Genomic DNA, 19,855 nt, shown 5'->3' on the forward strand with positions numbered 1-19,855 from the left:
TCACAAAAAGGTCTTCATCTGTCTTTCCAGTACCTTACTTTAGATCCAATTCTAATAGCATTTCTTTTTGGATCAAATAGTTACAATCTGAAAGAGGTTGTAATGAAATTTTAAAAACTCAAGAGTCTTTGACCTTAGTTAAATGCTGCCTTAAAGCTCTCACTTTTAGGTCGAAGCCTGCCAGATAGTGCAGCTGTCTGGTTACACAAGGCTTACTGGGAACATATCTATAGCTGATCTGGAAAGCATGCCCATTGCTTTTATTGGCTTCTTGTCACTCTTATTTTCTTGTTCTCTGCTCAATGATTTTAATTGTATTAGCCCGTCCATCTATTCTTTGTCCCTCCTGTGGAGCATAACCTGTTCACCATTTGCCTGACAGGCCCCATTTATTCTACTACAAATGCCTGCTTTACAATAGATTTTTTTTCTTTTTCTAAAAGCACTCCATGAGAGTGCATGCTTTCCCCGGTTCTCTGTTTTCCCACTTTTCCCAGAGCATTTCTTTGCATAACATTAGAAAAATGTAATTTTCCACAACTTGGTCCTTCAAGCCGCATATATATATATATATATATATATATATATATATATATATATATATATATATATATGTGTGTGCTTTCACATGCAGCCCGCTTGCCCCTTCGAGTCGCTCTCCCCTGTACTTTAATTCCACATTGAGCTCTCTTGTTCTTGCACTTTCATCCACCTCCATTTTATTCTATGTCTGTTGCTTGCCTCCCTGGCCCCTCTGTGTAGCTTCCTCCCACCCTCAGTGTTTCTTCCCACAGCGCATCTCCTGGTCCTTCTGCACATTCTCCATGTTGCTTCTCTGCCCTCTGTGATTCCACTCTGCAAGTTGCTTCCAACCACCTGCATTCTTCCCTTCCACACTTTGTATAAGGAAAAAAGCAAAACAAAATGTGCAGGTCCTTTTATAGGTGCACGCATTCTTGGTGGGCATGCCTATAAAATGACATATCCAGTCACGTAGGTTGTTTTATTCCTGCTTATTAGCAGTGCTGCACAGCATCAGGAATACTGTGTAGCCTGGCTAAACCATTGGCAAAGACAGCAGATCCCAAAGGACCATACTGCACATTAGTGCATCACAGTCTGGCTAAAATCATTGGCAAAGCCAACAGATCCCAAAGGCTAAATCTGTTGGTTTTGCCAGTCCTTTTTATAATTTATGCTACTTTCTTCCAACTAGGCATCTTGCTCTCATTAATGCTACAGCTTCCTTGGTGGTCAGCTCTTTCAGACCCCCTACGTTAGTAGGTGCTATATAAATATTAATACCTCTAAAATGAGCAAAAGTAGCAATAGTACCACAATTTCACAGATGTGAAACAATGATGGGTATATTATTCCACCACATACTCAATTCAAAAGTGAATTCTGAACAATAATGACATAAGTTAACGCCATTACGTTTCTGTAATCATATAAAACCAAAAATTATTTTGGAGCCATCGAGATCCAATCTGATCATCTCTAAAAAATCCTAAAAAAGACCAATGCTGACAGAACAAAATAAACCACTAGGTATGCTGATCATGAGCATTCTATCAGGTAACAACCACAGAAGGATACAACCTCAACTCAGTTGTATGTTCCCCACTTGCCATACAATAAACAAACACACACGTTCACTTCCTCTCAAGAAAGGATCTAGGGATTTTTGTGGACTGGGTGAAATGGCTGTCTGGAGAAGAGACCACCGCTAAGTTGTCTGTCGAGTGTGGAATGGGTTAAAAATGTAATTACTGTCAAACAGTCAAAGTTGGAGGATCCAGGAGTGAAGGGACAAAAGATGGTTGTCCAAATAGTACAACGTTTGTGATATTCCAGGATGTGTCTTAGTTGCATTCTAAACACTGTAATGAACCAGATGAAGGTGGTAAAATACTGGTGATGATGCCATGCTTCAAGTTGCTCCAGTGACACCCCAAGTTATTCCAAAGACAGTTTTTACTTTGTGTGTGTTTTTTGAGGGAAGAACCTTGAAGAGATGTGGTATTCCTACGATAAGATTTTGTAAAGGAAAGGGGAAGATGATCACAAATATCAAATGATTCAGTGGTGTGGAAACACACCATGTCAAAAAGAGCTCACAGCACTTTTTTCATATTACTGTGTTCAGCGCTGGGTGGCCAAGCAGAGTATCATGCCAACTAGAGAGCAAAGCTGCGGCGATGCTTGTTCTGTGATGATGTGCCTCTAGTTACTATATCCCCACATGTTCCACTCTGTGGTCATTCTGCTGTTGCAGTGTGGTGCTTCACTGCGCGGTGTAACTATTTCATGGTATCTTGTCAAGAGTTGCTGATACATGAGGTTGTTCTCTTCTAGGGTGAGCCTCGTTGGCTTCAAGTGCTGATGAGAGGCTGCGTGCAAACTATCATCGCTGGTCCCTCTGGAAGAACCCATTGGCTGCTTCTTAAGAGATCCTCTTATGGGGTATCTGTACAAGAAGAAACAGAACTCAGAGTTAAATGGTGTGTGTAACATAGACCAGTAGCTTAGTGTGAGTGATATTCAGATCTCTAAGTAAACTGAAGCCACAAACCAGAACCCTGGCAGGGCTCAGTGGGAAAAGAGAATCCACACGAGGTCAATAAAGTGAGCGCCAATTACTTAGGTAATAACACCTGTTATAGTGCCAAAGGCAGTATGCGCATACAAATGCCATTATACCTAATAATCATACCGTTAAAATACAAGTAAATAATCATACATAGTTTATTAATATCGTGGTGAAGAGAGCTGTTTGGTGACGAAAGATTACAAATAAATTATTTAAATATCCTTATTTAGTTATGAAAATGTATTTTTCTTCAGGGAACAATATATAGAATTTGAAAAAAATGTTTCAGACAAACAACAGAAAATAGACGTCTGACTATGGAAATATCATCACAACTGCATATTTTGCATTGTTACAAATTTACAATTGGGGCAAAAAAATAGGAGCGTCCAAAGAGTGGGTCACTAGAAGTGTGAGATGCAAGGAAGTCACAAAAGAGTGACTCAGGGAACACAATGCCAATTACAGCACACAACTCACAAGTTATTAAAGAGTGCAAATTCACAAAACTTGATATGCACATTCGCTCGTGTACTTCACAAATTCCAGCTAGTACAATCCACGCCTGTAGGAGGCTGGCCTGGCTTGTAGTGGGCACCAGAGGTACTTACACCTTGTGCCAGGTCAAATTATCCCTTATTAGTGTAGAAGAGGTGTTTCTAGCAGCTTAGGCTGATAGAAGATAGCTATGGCAAAGCAGCTTAGGCTGAACTAGGAGACATGTAAAGTTCCTACTATACCACTTATATCATATGCACAATATCATAAGAAAACACAATACACAGAGTTACAAAAAATAAAGGTACTTTATTTTTATGACAATATGCCAAAAGTATCTCAGTGAGTACCCTCAGTAAGAAGGTAAGTACTATACACAAGTTATATGTACACAAACCAAAATTAGGTAAGTAAGAGCTAGAAAAGTAATGCAAACAGTGTAGAATTACAATAGGTTGCAATAGGAGCACATAGGTATAGGGGCAACACAAACCATATACTCCAAAAGTGGAATACGAACCACAAATGGACCCCAGACCTATGTGAGCTTGTAGAGGGTCGCTGGGACTATAAGAAAACAGTGAGGGTTAGAAAAATACCCCAACCCAGGACCCTGAAAAGTAGGAGTAAAGTACACCTACTACCCCCAGAGAGCACAGAAGTCGTGATAGGGGGATTCTGCAGGAAGAACACACACCAGCAGTGCACTGACAATGGATTTCCGGACCTGAGTACCTGTAAGACAAGGGGACCAAGTCCAATAGTCGCGACAGTGTCCAGGGGGGGCAGGAGCCCAGGAAACCCCAGATGAAGGTGCAAGGAAGCTGCCACCAGTTGGAAGAAGCTTGGAGTTCTACAAGAAAGAAGAGGACTAGGGACTTCTCCTTTGGAAGACGGATGTCTAACGTCGCAATGAAGCTTGCAGAGGTGTTCCCACGCAGAAAGACCGCAAACAAGCCTTCCTAGCTGCAAGGGTCGCGGTAGAGGTTTTTGGGTGCTGCTGAGGACCATGAAGGACCAGGATGTCGCCTTTTGGAGGAGTAGACAGAGGGGGCACTCAGCAACTCAGAGAGCCCTCACAGAAGTAGACAGCACCCGCAGAAGTACCCCAACAGGCACTTAGAAGAAAAGTGAACCGGAGTCCATGCGAAGTCACAAAAGGGAGTCCCATGACACCGGAGGACAACTCAGAAGGTTGTGCACTGCAGGATGGAGTGCTGGGGACCCAGGCTTGGCTGTGCATGAAGGAAATCCTGGAAGAGTGCACAGGAGCCGGAGCAGCTGCAAATCACACGGTACACAGCTTTGCAGTCTAGCGTGGAGAGGCAAGGACTTACCTCCACCAAACTTGGACTGAAGAGTCACTGGACTGTGGGAGTCACTTGGACAGAGTTGCTGTGTTCCAGTGACCACGCTCGTCAGGATGAGAGAGGACCCAGAGGACCAGTGATGCAGTCTTTTGGTGTCTGCGTTAGCAGGGGGAAGGTTCCGTGGACCCACAGGAGATTTCTTCAGAGCTTCTGGTGCAGGGTGAAGGCAGGCTACCCCCAGTGCATGCACCACCAGGAAACAGTCGAGAAAGGCAGCAGGATTAGGCGCTACAATGTTGCTGGTAGTCATCTTGCTACTGTGTTGCGGTTTTGCAGGCGTCCTGGAGCAGTCAGCGGTCGATCCTTGGTAGAAGGTGAAGAGGGAGATGCAGAGGAACTCTGGTGAGCTCTTGCATTCGTTATCTGAACAATTCCCCAAAGCAGAGACCCAAAATAACCAGAAAAGGAGGTTTGGCTACCAAGGAAGGAGGATTGGCTACCAAGAGAGGTAAGAGCCTATCAGAAGGAGCCTCTGACGTCACCTGCTGGCACTGGCCACTCAGAGCAGTCCAGTATGCCCCCAACACCTCTGTTTCCAAGATGGCAGAGATCTGGGACACCCTGGAGGAGCTCTGGGCATCTCCCCTGGGAGGTATTGGTCAGGGGAGTGGTCACTCCCCTTTCCTTTGTCCAGTTTCGCGCAAGAGCAAGGCTGGGGGATCCCTGAACTGGTGTAGACTGGCTTATGCAGAGATGGGCACCATCTGTGCCCATCAAAGCATTTTCCAGAGGCTGGGGGAGGCTACTCCTCCCCAGCCCTTCATACCTATTTCCAAAGGGAGAGGGTGTAACACCCTCTCAGAGGAAATCCTTTGTTCTGCCTTCCTGGGCCAGGGCTACCTGGACCCTAGGAGGGCAGACACCTGTCTGAGGGGTTGGCATTAGCTGCAGTGGAAACCCCGGAAAGACAGTTTGGCAGTACCCGGGTTCTGTGCTAGAGACCCGGGGGATCATGGAATTGTCCCCCCAATACCAGGATGGTATTGAGGGGACAATTCCATGATCTTAGACATGTTACATGGCCATGTTCGAAGTTACCATTGTGACGCTATACGTAGGTAGTGACCTATGTATAGTGTACGCGTGTAATGGTGTCCCCGCACTCACAAAGTCTGGGGAATTTGCCCTGAACAATGTGGGGGCACCTTGGCTAGTGCCAGGGTGCCCACACACTAAGTAACTTTGCACCCACCCTCCTTCACCAGGTGAAGGTTAGACATTTAGGTGACTTATAAGTTACTTATGTGCAGTGGTAAATGGCTGTGAAATAACGTGGACGTTAGTTCACGCAGGCTGCAGTGGCAGGCCTGTGTAAGAATTGTCAGAGCTCCCTATGGGTGGCAAAAGAAATGCTGCAGCCCATAGGGATTTCCTGGAACCCCAATACCCTGGGTGGCTCAGTACCATATACAAGGGAATATATGGGTGTACCAGTATGCCAATGTAAATTGGTAAATTTAGTCACTAGCCTGTTAGTGACAAATTTGGAAAGCAGAGAGAGCATAACCACTGAGGTTCTGGTTAGCAGGGCCTCAGTGAGACAGTTAGGCATCACACAGGGAACACATACAGGGCACATTCTTATGAGCACTGGGGCCCTGCCTGGCAGGGTCCCAGTGACACATAGACTAAAACAACATATATACAGTGAAATATGGGGGTAACATGCCAGGCAAGATGGTAATTTCCTACAACGCCTATCAGTCTTCATGGAAATCAACCTACACCACACGTAAATGCAAACGATGCAACTCAAACAACTACACAAAACATAACACATTCATACCAAACCATCTTGAATTCCAACATGCGTTATTTAAAAATGATGAACCTGAATGGAAGACGTGTAGTCGAAAAAAACGTTAAATTACTACCAACGAAAACATACCAACATTCACAACTCAAGCACGATACTTGAATCAACTTCTTATGACAGCCAATAACAATTTTGTACCAGTCTATTTGCAACTGTCGTCCACCACAGATGCAGAATACAAACTCCTTTGCCAAGATATCAAGACCTGACGGATGAGACGATAAGGGAAGAGAGACGATTGGCTGAGAAAGAGGTGCATAAGAGGATCAGTCACGTGGTCCCTAATCAGGAGGCTGAGCTCATATCGCCAACTGCCCTCTCCCAAGCAAATCCTGACCATGCCCATGTTATTGGCGCCTCCACTTTCTGGCATATAGCTCAGGTAAGATGACAAGTGGCATCACATGGACAATGCTGTCATGTCTCAGCAAATATGTCCATCACAGACAATTGCAAACCGGCGACATGTGGCTCAGTGGTTTTACGATACAGCAGATTTCCTGCGTGAGCTCAGTGTGCCGGACTTCAGACATGTCGAACTATAGGTAATCTCACCCTTTCAACATCAGTATCGTAATCATTAACACAGAACACCACCAATGTACAGGCAGTCTGCAATGCCAGGGAACGCGTCCAGCGTGTGTACCCTAGGTTCCCTGCTACAAAATTACAAAATTCTACAAACTCATCTCCTGCCTCTTAACAGTTGCAGGTTGGAAGCTATGGCAGCATGTCTCTGCTTGGTGAGTACCAGCAGCAGGGAAAATGTGCTAGGAGCATGGCGCCAGTGACATCGCTTGGTTGGATACATACATTGGTAAAAGTATGCACATCAAATGTGACCCCCTGCTATGTGTTTTGTGACAACCGCACACACTGATATAATTGAGTGATATAATTGAGCCTCTTTCTGCATCTCCTGCTGGCTTGTTGCAGTACCACAAGAGAGGTTCAGTACTGCACAGGCTGAGCCTGAGGAGTCATTACATGTATACTCAGGTTCTTGAAGCCACACTCAAAGTACTTGGATAACAGTAGGAGCAACCCTGTACTCTACAAGTAGTGTGTAATATCAGTCTGTTCCGTGTTGGACAATACTGCATCAGTTTGATATACTGAACTCGGACATAGGCTTTGCCCAAAACAAATGATTCCTAGTTATACCAGGGCAAAGGGGCCTTGAGTGGACAGGAGGGGCTTTCAGGAGCCATCATTCTTTTCCTGAATTCCAAAATCCAAAGGTCAGTTCTAAAAAGTGGGTCTCGATTACTATAAATAGGGTGTACCATGTGCCCCATTATGACATGTGGAGATTACCTGTGTCAGCATTTATGGCACCTCACAACACGCTTGCATGTCATATTCTGCATTCTATCAGCCACTTAGCAGGACTATGATGTTTAACTAGATATACAACCATCAAAACACAAGTTAATTTTTCCACGCACACTTTGAGGTACGGAGTTATAACTGGCATGTACCCTCCACTATGTGTAGCATGTACAGCTAGGTGTTACTTTTCCAAACAAGTTTGCATATTTGGAATCTGAATCACATAATGACAGCAAGAACAAAATTACAAGATCCAGGATGTACTGTGCTGTTGGAGAAAAAGCTAGGAGTAGATGGAGGTATAGCACGGCATGGAACCACTCACTGCACCCGGATAACATATTATCTAAGTGGATGTTGAAGCATAAAGTTGGTCAGATTAAAATGTAAACTGCAAATTCTGCCAACGTAGAGGCCGATGATGTTCGACCCGGCTGGAAGATCTACCAAGGTCTTTTCCAACAGTACACTCCTGGTGCACTGTATCACAAGTCAACAGTGCATGTTACTGAGGCACCAGGAGGTGCTCCCACCCAGCCTCATCATTCTGCAGACCCCACTAGCCTCACACTTCACAGCACTCTATCACATAAACCTCCACACACACATACCAACCCCACTAACATAAATGGGACAATCCTCATGAGTGAGTAGATAAGACGCTTTGGTGCCTTACTGTTTGGGAAATATTAGGTTATGTAGGTGAACCAGAAATATTTATTCATTCCATTTTAATCACCATCAATTTATTGAAGCAGTCCAGTGATAGAGATTCACATTTCTTGGAGGATGGTTAAGAAATCCTCTTGATAGAGAAAGAAAGTGTACTGGAAGAGAATATGATATATGCTGCTCAATGTCATGTCCTATGAATAGCACTTTGGACATAAAGGGTCATAATGTCTTTGGTGGAAGAAGCAATGATCTTTAAGGTGTCTGCTGCATGTGTATATCCAGCAGTTACATAGCAGTGTTGGGAGCAGAGAGAATCCTTGCATAAGAGTTATTTTAGCATTACTTAAAAAGATTACTGTTTCTGCAGAGGCACAGACAAAGAGCTATCATCATCACACTCATGATGCAATCTCCACTTATGTTCTCTCCTATGGACTTTCAGTTTTTGCTCCCGAAGTACAGCGGTAAACCATTTACTACTGGCTTTCATAGATTTAAGACAAAACTTGTTATAACCAACCATTTAATATAACATACTATCAAGAGCAACGTTAAGCAGAAGTAGGATGGTATTGAGATTAAATCCATTCAGTATATAAGGATCTCGTTCATCTTTTGATGTCAGCACCAGGTGAAAACTATCATATAACAGAGGCATCCACAGGTGAGCCAGTGTAAACGTGGTCCTCTCCTGTAACGTAATCGGATTAAAGACAAAAGAAACAAAATGCCAGCTACATGAGTGGATCAAATAAGATGAACCTGGGCCAGGAGGTGTAACACAGGCCCCTGTGGCACAGGGGTTCGTACGGTGGGACCAAACCCTTCAGTGTCCGCCCAACCCTTCATGGGGCCCCATTCAGCCCAAGATCAAGGAGTATCTGTGAGATACGGGAGACACAGGGGCCCCTCATTACATTCTGCCACGGGACCCCGATGTAGAGAGCTAACCGGAGAGCCATCCGGGCTCTCCTATATTTTGTAAGCGTGCTCCGCACGTTCAGGCGGGGCACCGAGAAGGAGTATAAAAATAAAGACGGGGCTGCGCTGACGCAGTCCCCTGTGAGTTAGCAAACCATAAGCAGTGCCTGTGTTTTCATTTCAAGGCTCCAAAGGCCTTCACTACATTGGCGACAAGCGGGATGTAAACGGAAAAAAAAAGCTACCCGCGTGGCTCTATAACGCTGCTCAACACGTGAAGAAAACAAAAAGGGGAAGAGCGCCACGATGACGACGCATGTGGCGGTGTGAGTGAACCCTGTTCCCCTCCCGCTGTCCTCGACAAGCTGAGCATTCTCAGCGTTTCCGTCTCACCTTCGATCGGAAGGGCTGCGCGGTGTCCTGCGGTGGTGGTCTGCGCTGGTCCGTGGCGCTGCCCCACCTGAACAGCAAGGGCGGCGTAGGCGCCAAAGACTCCTGTCCTCGTTTGGCTGTGCGGCTGCTGTGCCTCTGCAAAACAGGCGGCGAGGGCGTTGGAGTCTGTGCATGCGGGCTGCTGGACTGGAGAAAAGGATTCCTCCTTCGTAAGGTGAGCTCCGCCCTGTGCACACCAGGGAACGCCATGGGGCGGAAGAGGAGCGTTCTACGAGGCCAGGCGCCTGTTGCCGGGGAAAGGCAACACAGCACGCCGGGCACGCTCGTAGGGCAAAGGAGGCCCAGGAAGTAGAAACTACTGAGCGCGCTCGTAGTGAAACGAGGCTCAGATTGTGTAAAAGGTTGACGGCAGCTGAGGGGTGTGTCCCTCCTATTTAATAAACAAAAAGGAGAAGAAAAAATATATAAAAGGGGAAACAAGACTTTATAAGAGAAAAAAAAGGGATTCCATAAAAGAAAATAATACATTGAAATAAAAAGGATGTGAAGCCTATAAAGTATTACAAACAGAGAGGGAAAAAAAAGAATTAAATAAAAGGCGGAGAAACAGTGTTAAACATAAGACACACACAAGAGCTGTAGCCTTTGAGAAAGTATACATTTAAAGTAACAACATGAGTGCGCCACAACAAGAAAATGCGCCACCACCACAAGGAAATCCCCAACTCCCGGCACAGATAAATAACAGTGTTCATTCCTCCGTCACAACGTTGCCCCCATTCAGCCAACTGATTGATCCGGCCACAGCGGCACCAAGATGGCACCTATGGTTAAATCGACTAGACATCTATTTCTGTGCCACCAGGGAAACGGATGGAGCGGTGCGCAGGTCACTAATGTTGCTGATGGGCGGAGATGAGTTACAAGAGTTGTTTGATTCACTCCCAGACACTGGGGACAAATCTGACTTTGATGCGGCTGTAACGGCTCTAAACAGGCACTTTGATCCCCAGTTGAACTCAGACTATGAGCGTTTCAAACTGCGACAGGCGCAACAGACGGAGATTGAGTCAATGGACATGTTTTATGCACGATTAAGAAAGTTAGCAAGTTCGTGTACAGGTCTCAACCAGCAGGAAGAGATCAGAGCTCAGATTATCCAGGGGTGCCGGTCCAACGAGCGACGAAAGCTCATTCTGCGACAGCAATGTATCACCCTCGACGAAATTCTAATTCTTGCACGCTCTCACGAACTGTCGGTGGTCCGGGCAGATGCCATGGCGGCAGTGCGAGGTCAGTCGTTGGCAGCTGTTTCGTCAACACGTCCACTCCAGGTGAAAGAAGAGCAGGTAGATGCCATTCAAGCTCACCAAATGCCAGGACAACGACCAAACCCTTTTAGGCCCGGTGAATGTGTCTGTGGGAGCTGCGGGTATGAACACAAGGCTTCAATGGGATGCCCTGCAAAAGGAAAATCTTACAATTGTTGTGGCAAAGGTAATCATTTTGCAAGAGTGTGCTGGTCCGGAAGAATAAGCAAGGGGATCAAAAGGGAAAGGACGCTAACGTCCGAAGTGTAACCAAGAAGACTGAAGAGTTGGGAGATAGTACAGCATCTAATGCACCCGTCTTTGAAGAAGACGAGGATGAGGACATTTTTGTGATCTCATTCACTGGTGGGAGGCAACAAAAGAAGAGACCGCCTCCGATGAGCAAGGTACAAGTCAACGGCACGTTAACATCAGTACTCATTGAAACAGGGGCGTCAGTTAATGTCATGGATGAGACCCTGTTTCAACAGCTAACTCCCACACCGTCTCTCACCCCAACTGCCACCAAGATATACAATTATGGAGGACGGGAGCCCCTTCCTCTAAAAGGAACGATGGACTGTTCTACTTCAACCGTATAAATTCTCGGTTATTTATCGCCCAGGGGTAAATAACCCAGTGGATTACCTGTCTCGACACCCATCCCCGAAAACGTTTGATTCTCACCTAGATCAGGATGAAGAAAGCACTGAAGTCTTTGTCAGTATGGTTGTGCAGTCCGCATGGCCCAACGCTCTTATCATCACAGACATTGTGAATGCTACCAAGGATGATATAGTACTGAAGCAGGTTAATGATGCGTTAGGTCACAGGAAATGGAAACACTTCCTAGAGAAGACGAAGGTGTCTAGCCAAGAACATAAGATGACTATGCAAGGTATGTGGAAGGTGCGTGATGAGTTGTCCAACGATAATACAGGACTGGTCCTGAGGGGAAGGAGGATCGTGCTTCCTCAGTGCCTATGGGCTCGAGTGATAGAGCTAGCCCATCAGGGGCATCAAGGTGCTGCAAAAACAAAGGCGAGGCTGCGTGCCAAAGTGTGGTTCCCTGGCATGGATAATCAAGTTGATGAGATGGTGGGGAAGTGTCACTCCTGTATCATCACGTCTGTGGAATCGCCCAGTTCTCCGATAGTCACAGAACCTGCCACTCTGAAACCGTGGGCGAAGGTCAGCATGGACTTTGGAAGTTTTCCGGATGGGCGGCTGACAGTTGTTCTGATGGACTCATATACCAAGTTTCCTGTGGTGGAGGTCAAATCATCTACGGCATTTGAAAATGTGCGGCCAGTTCTCCAAAAGACATTTGCGTTATTTGGGATCCCTGAGGAGATCAGGACAGACAATGGGCCCCCGTTTCAAGGGCAAGAATTTCGCTATTACCTTGATGGTTTGGCTATTCGTCAATGCAAGATCATGTCGTATTGGCCTCAGGCGAATGGCAATGTTGAAAGGTTTATGAGAACTTTAAATAGAGCCCTCAGGATAGGAGTGGAGCAAAGAGAGGAAGGTGAGCAGTGTCTACAACAGTTCTTGAGTGCTTACCGCCAGACACCCCATAGCACCACTGGGTGTGCACCAGCAGCTTTGATGTTTAAAGTCTCTCCACATGACTGTATCCCAGCTGGCCCACGCTGGAAACCACCTGTGTTGGATGTGAAAGCCACTCAGAGGCGTTGGGAGGTTACTAATCAGAAGGCCAGCGAAAAACGGCAAACAAAACAGAGAGTTCCGAGAAGGTGATTGAGTGGTAGTGAAAAATCGGAGGGGAGGAGGGAAGTTCCGAACACCTTTTGAACCCGAAGTCTGGGAAGTCATTGGTATTCAGGGGGCAGTGATAACGGCGGCCCGGGGAAGACAAAGGGTTACGAGAAATGTGTTGCATTTCCGTAAAGCTGGAGTCTTCGTCCCTGTGGAGGAGGAAGGAGAGATGGAGGAAATGACGGGTGTGTCGCCGAGCAGAAACGAAGAGACTGTGAGTGTCCCTGTGGCATTGCCTGCTGCGCGAGTCCTGCCATGTGATGATCCTGGACATGGGGGTGTGCTCGCTAGAAGTACAAGATATAACTTACGCCCTAATCCTGCTCCCAACAGTCAGCTAAAGGATTTTGTCTGTATAGTAGACCCGGTGTGAACTGTAATTCAGTACCATCCTCTACAGACTGAGCACTGGTGATGTCGGTGATATGAGGACATGTCCTGTGGTCAGATGAACATTTTTGGTTATATTTGTAGCTCATGGTCCTGGGTTGTCTCTTATTTCTTTCCTTTCTTTATCCTTGTTTTCTCGCTCCATCTTTGGCGTCTGTTGTGTGGTTTTGGCTATGTTATATTTATAAATACGTCTCTTCTGTGTGGAGTAAAACATGGGAGGGATGTAGAGAGCTAACTGTCGAGCCATCCGGGCTCTCCTATATTTTGCAAGCGTGCTCTGCACGTTCAGGCGGGGCACCGAGAAGGAGTATAAAAATAAAGACAGGGCTGCGCTGACGCAGTCCCCTGTGAGTTAGCAAACCATAAGCAGTGCCTGTGTATTCATTTCAAGGCTCCAAAGGCCTTCACTACATCCATCATTTTGTGTTACGCCATGCTAGTGGCATACACTGCATGCAAGAGCCTGGTGCAAAAAACCAAGTCAGTGGTTTGGCTTTGCAGACGAATAGCATAGTTCGCTTTCTGCAATGAGTAAAAGCGCCAGTGGCTTCCAAGAACAGGCTGGTGGCTTGCTGGGAAACATCAATCCACAGCTTGTAATCTTGCATCAGCCCTTTGCCACGTCATAAATCATAGTCTAAACGATGGTAGTACTTTATGCTGACAAACTGAGTAAATTTTCGAAAGTATAGTATAAACGGTGTAGACCACAATACATCCCAAGGAGCACATGGCGTAGGGACTAACAGCTGCAGTCAGCATTGTCAAGCCAGGGATACTCTCTCGTTTCACAAACGTCATGCAGTATGGCCTGCACAATAACGTCGAGCTGTTAATGAATTACTGTAATATATCATAACTGGCCTGTATTTCAACTTTGCGCATCTTTTAGGCGTGCCTGGGATTGCGAGACGGCCGAGGCCTGTTAGTTAGCTCTCAGTGACACCACATACTCCTTGCACTGTGCCCTCTGGGTGCCGAAGCCAGACTTAGGATCCTGGGCCTCGCTCAGCTATTAAAAGTCCCATTGTTAATGAGATGGCAGTGGGTGGAGGCATGAAACTTGAGATTCTCTTCAAATCCACTTGTGGTTACTACACACCGGCTAAGTGGGAGCAGTTCTCTCATCCAGGCATGGCTGTTATAGAGAGGAACTCTAATGAGAAATTAATGTATGCAAGCATTCATTGGAAAACCATATATCACATGTATATTGGCAAATAAGTACAGTGTCACGAGTCAGTGATACATGCGTGGGGGCTACTCATGTTCAACAGTTTGTTGTGTATCCCTTCCCCACACACCTTGTGTACTCCTTTTCGTTCAGTACCATAAACAGCTGTGACATGTCTCAAGCCACACACGTGGATGTACGTCCGTAGAACTTCTGGAAAGGAAGTGTTGAGACAAAGATGTGATTCAAAATTGGATATATTGACCAGGGCTGCATGTGTGTGTTGGGTATGGGTGGTGATATGAAATGTCACTTCCCTGTTCTTTCACCAGCTACAGAGGCATACAGGTAGCAGCCCCACCACTAGCCACATGAAGGAAGCATGCAGCCAGGAGAGTGGGTGGTAACATCTATGGAGGGCCAGGAAGACCAGCAATCTGTGCTAGCCAGGAGGATCAGGCCCACTGTCTCAGCAGAAGAGATGGTGAGGGACATCGAAGGGCGAGGGGGGTGATATGGATATCTGCACAGCATCAGATGACTCATGGCAGGAGGAAGAGCCATCTCCCTGCTCCCATTTCTGATGTTGATGACTTACTGCTGTTATATTTTCTGATGGATGGATAGTTCATAGGTCCCAAAACGGACTATTGTGTTATCACAGATGTCTAATGAAGAAATAGAATAATGTACAAGGCAATGTTTGACACTGTTTTGATAGGTAAATGAATAAAGCTGTGTAAAGAAACGAAGTGCCTTGTACAGTTCTCCCAAATAAATAAAACAGAGCTACTTCATGTAATTGTTTTTACTTGGATTTGTCAAAAACACTCAGTAAGTAAAGGTAAGCAAAATTAAATAATTAATTATACAAATTATGACTAAGGGCTTGATGTTGTGGAAAGGGTACCCCATCGCGACGGAGTACTCTTTCTGCCAACATAATGCTCAACCCCCAAATCCCACTTTGGGAGTTTGTTTATGGGGAAAAAAAAACTTTATAAATTTGCCATATGGCTACGTCATGTGTGACAGAGCTATACATCAAAGTTACAATACATTCACGGGAATCGCTTTGACAGGGGTTCCTGTGAATGCTAGAAATGCCTGTCGTCCCGATGGATATGTCTAGATTTGTATTTGAGATATTCACCAGAGCAACGGAGTAAATACTCCAACGCCCTGTTGGAGGAAAGCCTAACCGCCCACATCTAAACAAGGCCCTAAGTACCTTGCATTATGCCTAACTGGTAGGAGCTCCAGACAGTACTATACATCTCCTCTCCATTCTTCAGAAAACCAGAAAAATATAGGGTATTAACTAACTTGGCTATGTTTGTTTTGCACAATGCTAAAACTGCTGATTTTGTAAGGTATATGTGATGATCTGGAGTTTTAAAATGCTTTTTAAATGTTTTATAAAAATCCTTGTAACAGGTTTAATAAACTACGTCCCACTAATCTTAATTTGTTCCCTCTTTCCCCAGAGAGAGTTGAAGCTTGCACAAGAGTTTCTTGGAGGACATTGGACAGCTCACTAATTTTTGAAAAAAAGTGTAAAAAATTGGAAATTCAAATGTAACACAATCTTAACTCGGCACCTCTGGTTTGTCTGACATCATCCCGTGAGGAGGTGCTTGCATGGGTTGGAGGGGAAATCAATGGGGTCACGCATAAATTAGAACTGAAATATGGCGTACAATGCACTTCGTGATATACATTGGCGCACCATTGTCAAAACATCCTGTTTTCGGTGTTTGTAAATTAACGATCAAATGAGTAGTACAATAGCACATCACAGGGGGTATACTCTGTGTAAATACATTATTGTATGTGAACTGTATACAGCAACTGGGTATACTATGAGGCTATCCCTCAGGGTAAATTATGTCAGCTGTAAAGGCAGGGGTACGAATGCAAGGATGCCCTGTGCCTACAATCTTGTATTTCGGGAATATCTATATTTCAACTTAAGCGATCATTTAATTACATTGTTTTCATTTTTTTTTATTTTACGTTTGTATAAATCACTTACAATAAAGAATGGGCAGTGTCACTGTAATCTGTCTTCTGACGCATAACAGGTCTCTTTGTCAAAGACAATAATGACAACGAGTAATAACACTCAAAGCATTGCCATTAACATTTTATTTTATTTGAATTTCGGGCGACATCTTTTTTTTAAATGCAGAGTGCGTGAATCGTCAAATTAAGTAGGACTCCACATTTCCGTGTTGCAAACCAATCCATAAAGCCAAAATGTCTTTTAATTGTGGTTAGAAATCCACTCTCACGAGACTATAGAGTATATTTTGGTTGCTCTATTCATTTTTCCCAAAACCCAAATCAGTTTCGAAGTAAATAAGACATTCTCTTGCAGATTAGCTACAACTGTGCATTTGCAGTTAAAAACCACAGTAGCTGCACACTGCAATTCGTAAATCACGTGTGATTTGATACTTGATTCATAAATCACGTCTTAAACTTACACACTAGGAGGACTGCTCGAAAATATAAAATGAGGAAGCCCGGAAAGCCTCACAAAACAATTGAAATTCTTTGTAATTCACTCATGAAATTTTGTGTTGTATGATTCATTTTGGGCGGACTAGATCCAGTAGCTGATGTCTGCCATTTTTTCAGAGTATTTGTGCATTCTGAATCAAAGGACCAGCATACATCAACAAACGCTTGACCTTCCACCTACCGACCAGACACCTTCGATCTGTCTCCCTCTTCCCCGCAGACACCTCCTGGATCCGCCAAGGTAACAGTAGGGGCCACTCCTTCTCACACCTGGCAGCCAAAGCTTGGAAAGGCCTTTGCCTGCACCTCAGGACCACCTTATTCCTCAGGGAATTCAGGAAAGGACTGAAGACCTGGCTAATCGAATGGACATATCAGCTCACCCTCAGGGGTGTTTTGGTGTGCTTTATAAATTCAGATTGATTGGATAAATTTACTTGAAGGAGAATATCAGCCACATAGCTGTAAGATGACAAGCCAATGAATGCGGTCAAAGAATACAAAAATATATTAAAGAAAGGGGAGAGCAGGTTGAATCAATTGAAGCATTGCAACATGCAATGGCACTGGCAAAGTTCTGAAAGGGGATAATTATCCTTTTTTGCCCCTAAATCTCCCTCACCTATTCACTTATTTCGGTCACTGCGTAACCCACCAAATTTAAATTATCCAGGAGCAAAATCTCAACCACTTGTCTTTCGATCAGGTTCAAGTGGTCGAAGATTTGTTAAGTGAGCTAAAGATAGACTCTGGGGCATGAGCAGGCCATCACTCTTACACATAAATATACGGAATACTGACCTTTTCTGAATTTATCCTTGGCTTTCCTAATCTGGGATTCAAAGGAATACGTGCTGCGTACGGCTTTACCTAATGTGTAATTTGGCAATATTTAACGCTTGGTCTATTATAGCCTTCCTATAACAACATTTCTCCCATTATTATAAAATATTTTGATGCCTCTGAGAGTTTTAGTGCAAGTAACAAATAGAAAGCACTCTAACAACCTTCTCTTAAGAAATATGAAATTGATTTTTGAGCTCCTTTTTTAGCCTTCTAAATTAAGGCAAAAACATACAAACACCCCCGTCTCTTGCCTTTGAAGGCACTCCTTGCCTTACACTAAGATGTAAACATCCAGATTTGCAAGTGGATTCTGGGTAAGATAAATGTTCCTTTCTGAGGTTGCTTTACTAAGAAACATTGACTGTAAGGGCCCCACCTTTACCATAAACTAAACTGAAACCTCCTGAATTGACATGAAAAACAAAAGTTCTAAAAAGGGCCTGATTTAGATATTGGCGATTGGTATACTTCGACACAACGGTGATGGACGCCCTGTCCACTGAAATCTAAATTCCATTATTTTTATGGGATTATAGATTTTGCAGGGATATCCGTCACCGTTGTGATGGAGTAGCCCATCCACCAAACACTAAATCAGTACCAGTGTGCTTACGAAAATGCTGTGCCTGGATTTTATTTCAGCAGTGAGATCTGTGGAGCTTTATGGAAAACATCTACAGTATAATGGTAGCCAGGGTTTAAACCCACACTAGTGCTTTACAATTTAAGTCATGTTATTCTTTTAAAAATATAGGAGTCATTGCTGATTTATATCGTTTGGAAGATCAATGCCACACAGGTCATAACACCATTAAGCATAACATCACTAAAGAAGAAAGACAGGCACTACACTCACTGACACAATTACAAGACATCATCATCAAGGAAGCAGACAAAGGGGGCAACATTGTTCTTATGAATAAACCTGACTACCTTAAAGAAATAGATCGACAACTCCAAGACGTTACTGCTTATCAGAAACTAAGTCACAACCCCATGGGGGAAGTCAACATGTAAGTATAACAAAAACCACAACTCTGGCACGATATCTATCTCATTACAGACATGGAGTACCGATACATCTACAATCCTGCGCCAATATCACCTTGTATCTATATACTACCCAAAATACACAAAACAGGAGTGTTCACCCCTGGTAGACCCATAATTTCTGGAATAGGCTCACCTACTGAGAAATTATCTGAGTACATCAATATCTTTCTACAACCATTTGTACACAACTTACCCTCATACACAAAAGGCACGAAGGATCTTCTTTGCAAGATGAATGATTTTGAATGGACAGAGGGCCACCAACTAGTGACTTTGGATGTCGCCTCACTTTACACAAGCATTCCCAGGACAGAAGGACTGATTGCTATTCAACACTATCTAGATACATGTGAAGCCACCCTACTAGAACATTCCAACATGCTGATGGATTTCATCCGCACTGTTCTAGATAACAACATCTTCCTACACAATGGTAATTGGTATTGTCAGATACAAGGGGTTGCCATGGGGGCCAAATTTTCACCATCTTTTGCCAATCTATACATGTGGTGCTTTGAGAAAATGCAACTCTGGAAAAATTGTCCATCTGAACTGACACAACACATCTTGTATTGGGGCAGATACATTGACGACATCCTCCTTTTCTGGTCTGGGGATACACATTCCCTAAAGCTTTTCTTCCAACATCTCAATTCAAACACATACAATATAATTTTTTCTCATGATTTTAGCACATCAGCAGTTAATTTCTTGGACTTAACACTATATATCAAACACAATAGAGTCTGCTCTAAGCTTTTTAAGAAACCCACTGCTTGTAATGCACTCCTACATGCCACTAGCTCCCATCCAAGCTCACAGATCAGAGCCATTCCCTTTGGCGAAAGCACAAGAATTAGACGGAACTACAGTGAGGATGATGCTTTCCTGAAAGAACTCCACCATATGGAACAACGTTTTAAACAGAGAGGCTACCACTCCAACACTCTTCAACAGGCTAGTAATAGGATCAAGAAAATGAAATGAGGAGATCTCCAAACCACACCACAAAAAGATAGGACTCACAACAAACTGTCTCTAATTATGACACACAACGCCTTGAGTACTCAGATACATAGAATTGTGCAGAAACATTGGTCCTTCCTCTTAGCTGACAATACTCTACATAAGGGCCTGACTGAAAAACCCAGTATTACATATAGTAGAGGTCGC

The 19,855-nt window shown here is 44.3% G+C and overlaps 1 protein-coding gene across 1 annotated transcript in view; it reads right to left on the minus strand.

Moving 5' to 3' along the window:
- Positions 1-584: 584 nt before the first annotated feature.
- Positions 585-19,855, minus strand: part of TEX52 (testis expressed 52) — a 65,126-nt gene continuing 45,855 nt past the window's right edge. Inside the window, exon 3 of the mRNA XM_069228160.1 lies at positions 585-2,470. Within this exon, the coding sequence (XP_069084261.1) occupies positions 2,227-2,470 (244 nt within the window). The 3' untranslated portion in view covers positions 585-2,226. The remainder of the gene's footprint in view (positions 2,471-19,855) is intronic.

The sequence above is a fragment of the Pleurodeles waltl genome, chromosome 4_1 (genome assembly GCF_031143425.1).
Source record: "Pleurodeles waltl isolate 20211129_DDA chromosome 4_1, aPleWal1.hap1.20221129, whole genome shotgun sequence".
NCBI classification, from domain to species: domain Eukaryota; kingdom Metazoa; phylum Chordata; class Amphibia; order Caudata; family Salamandridae; genus Pleurodeles; species Pleurodeles waltl.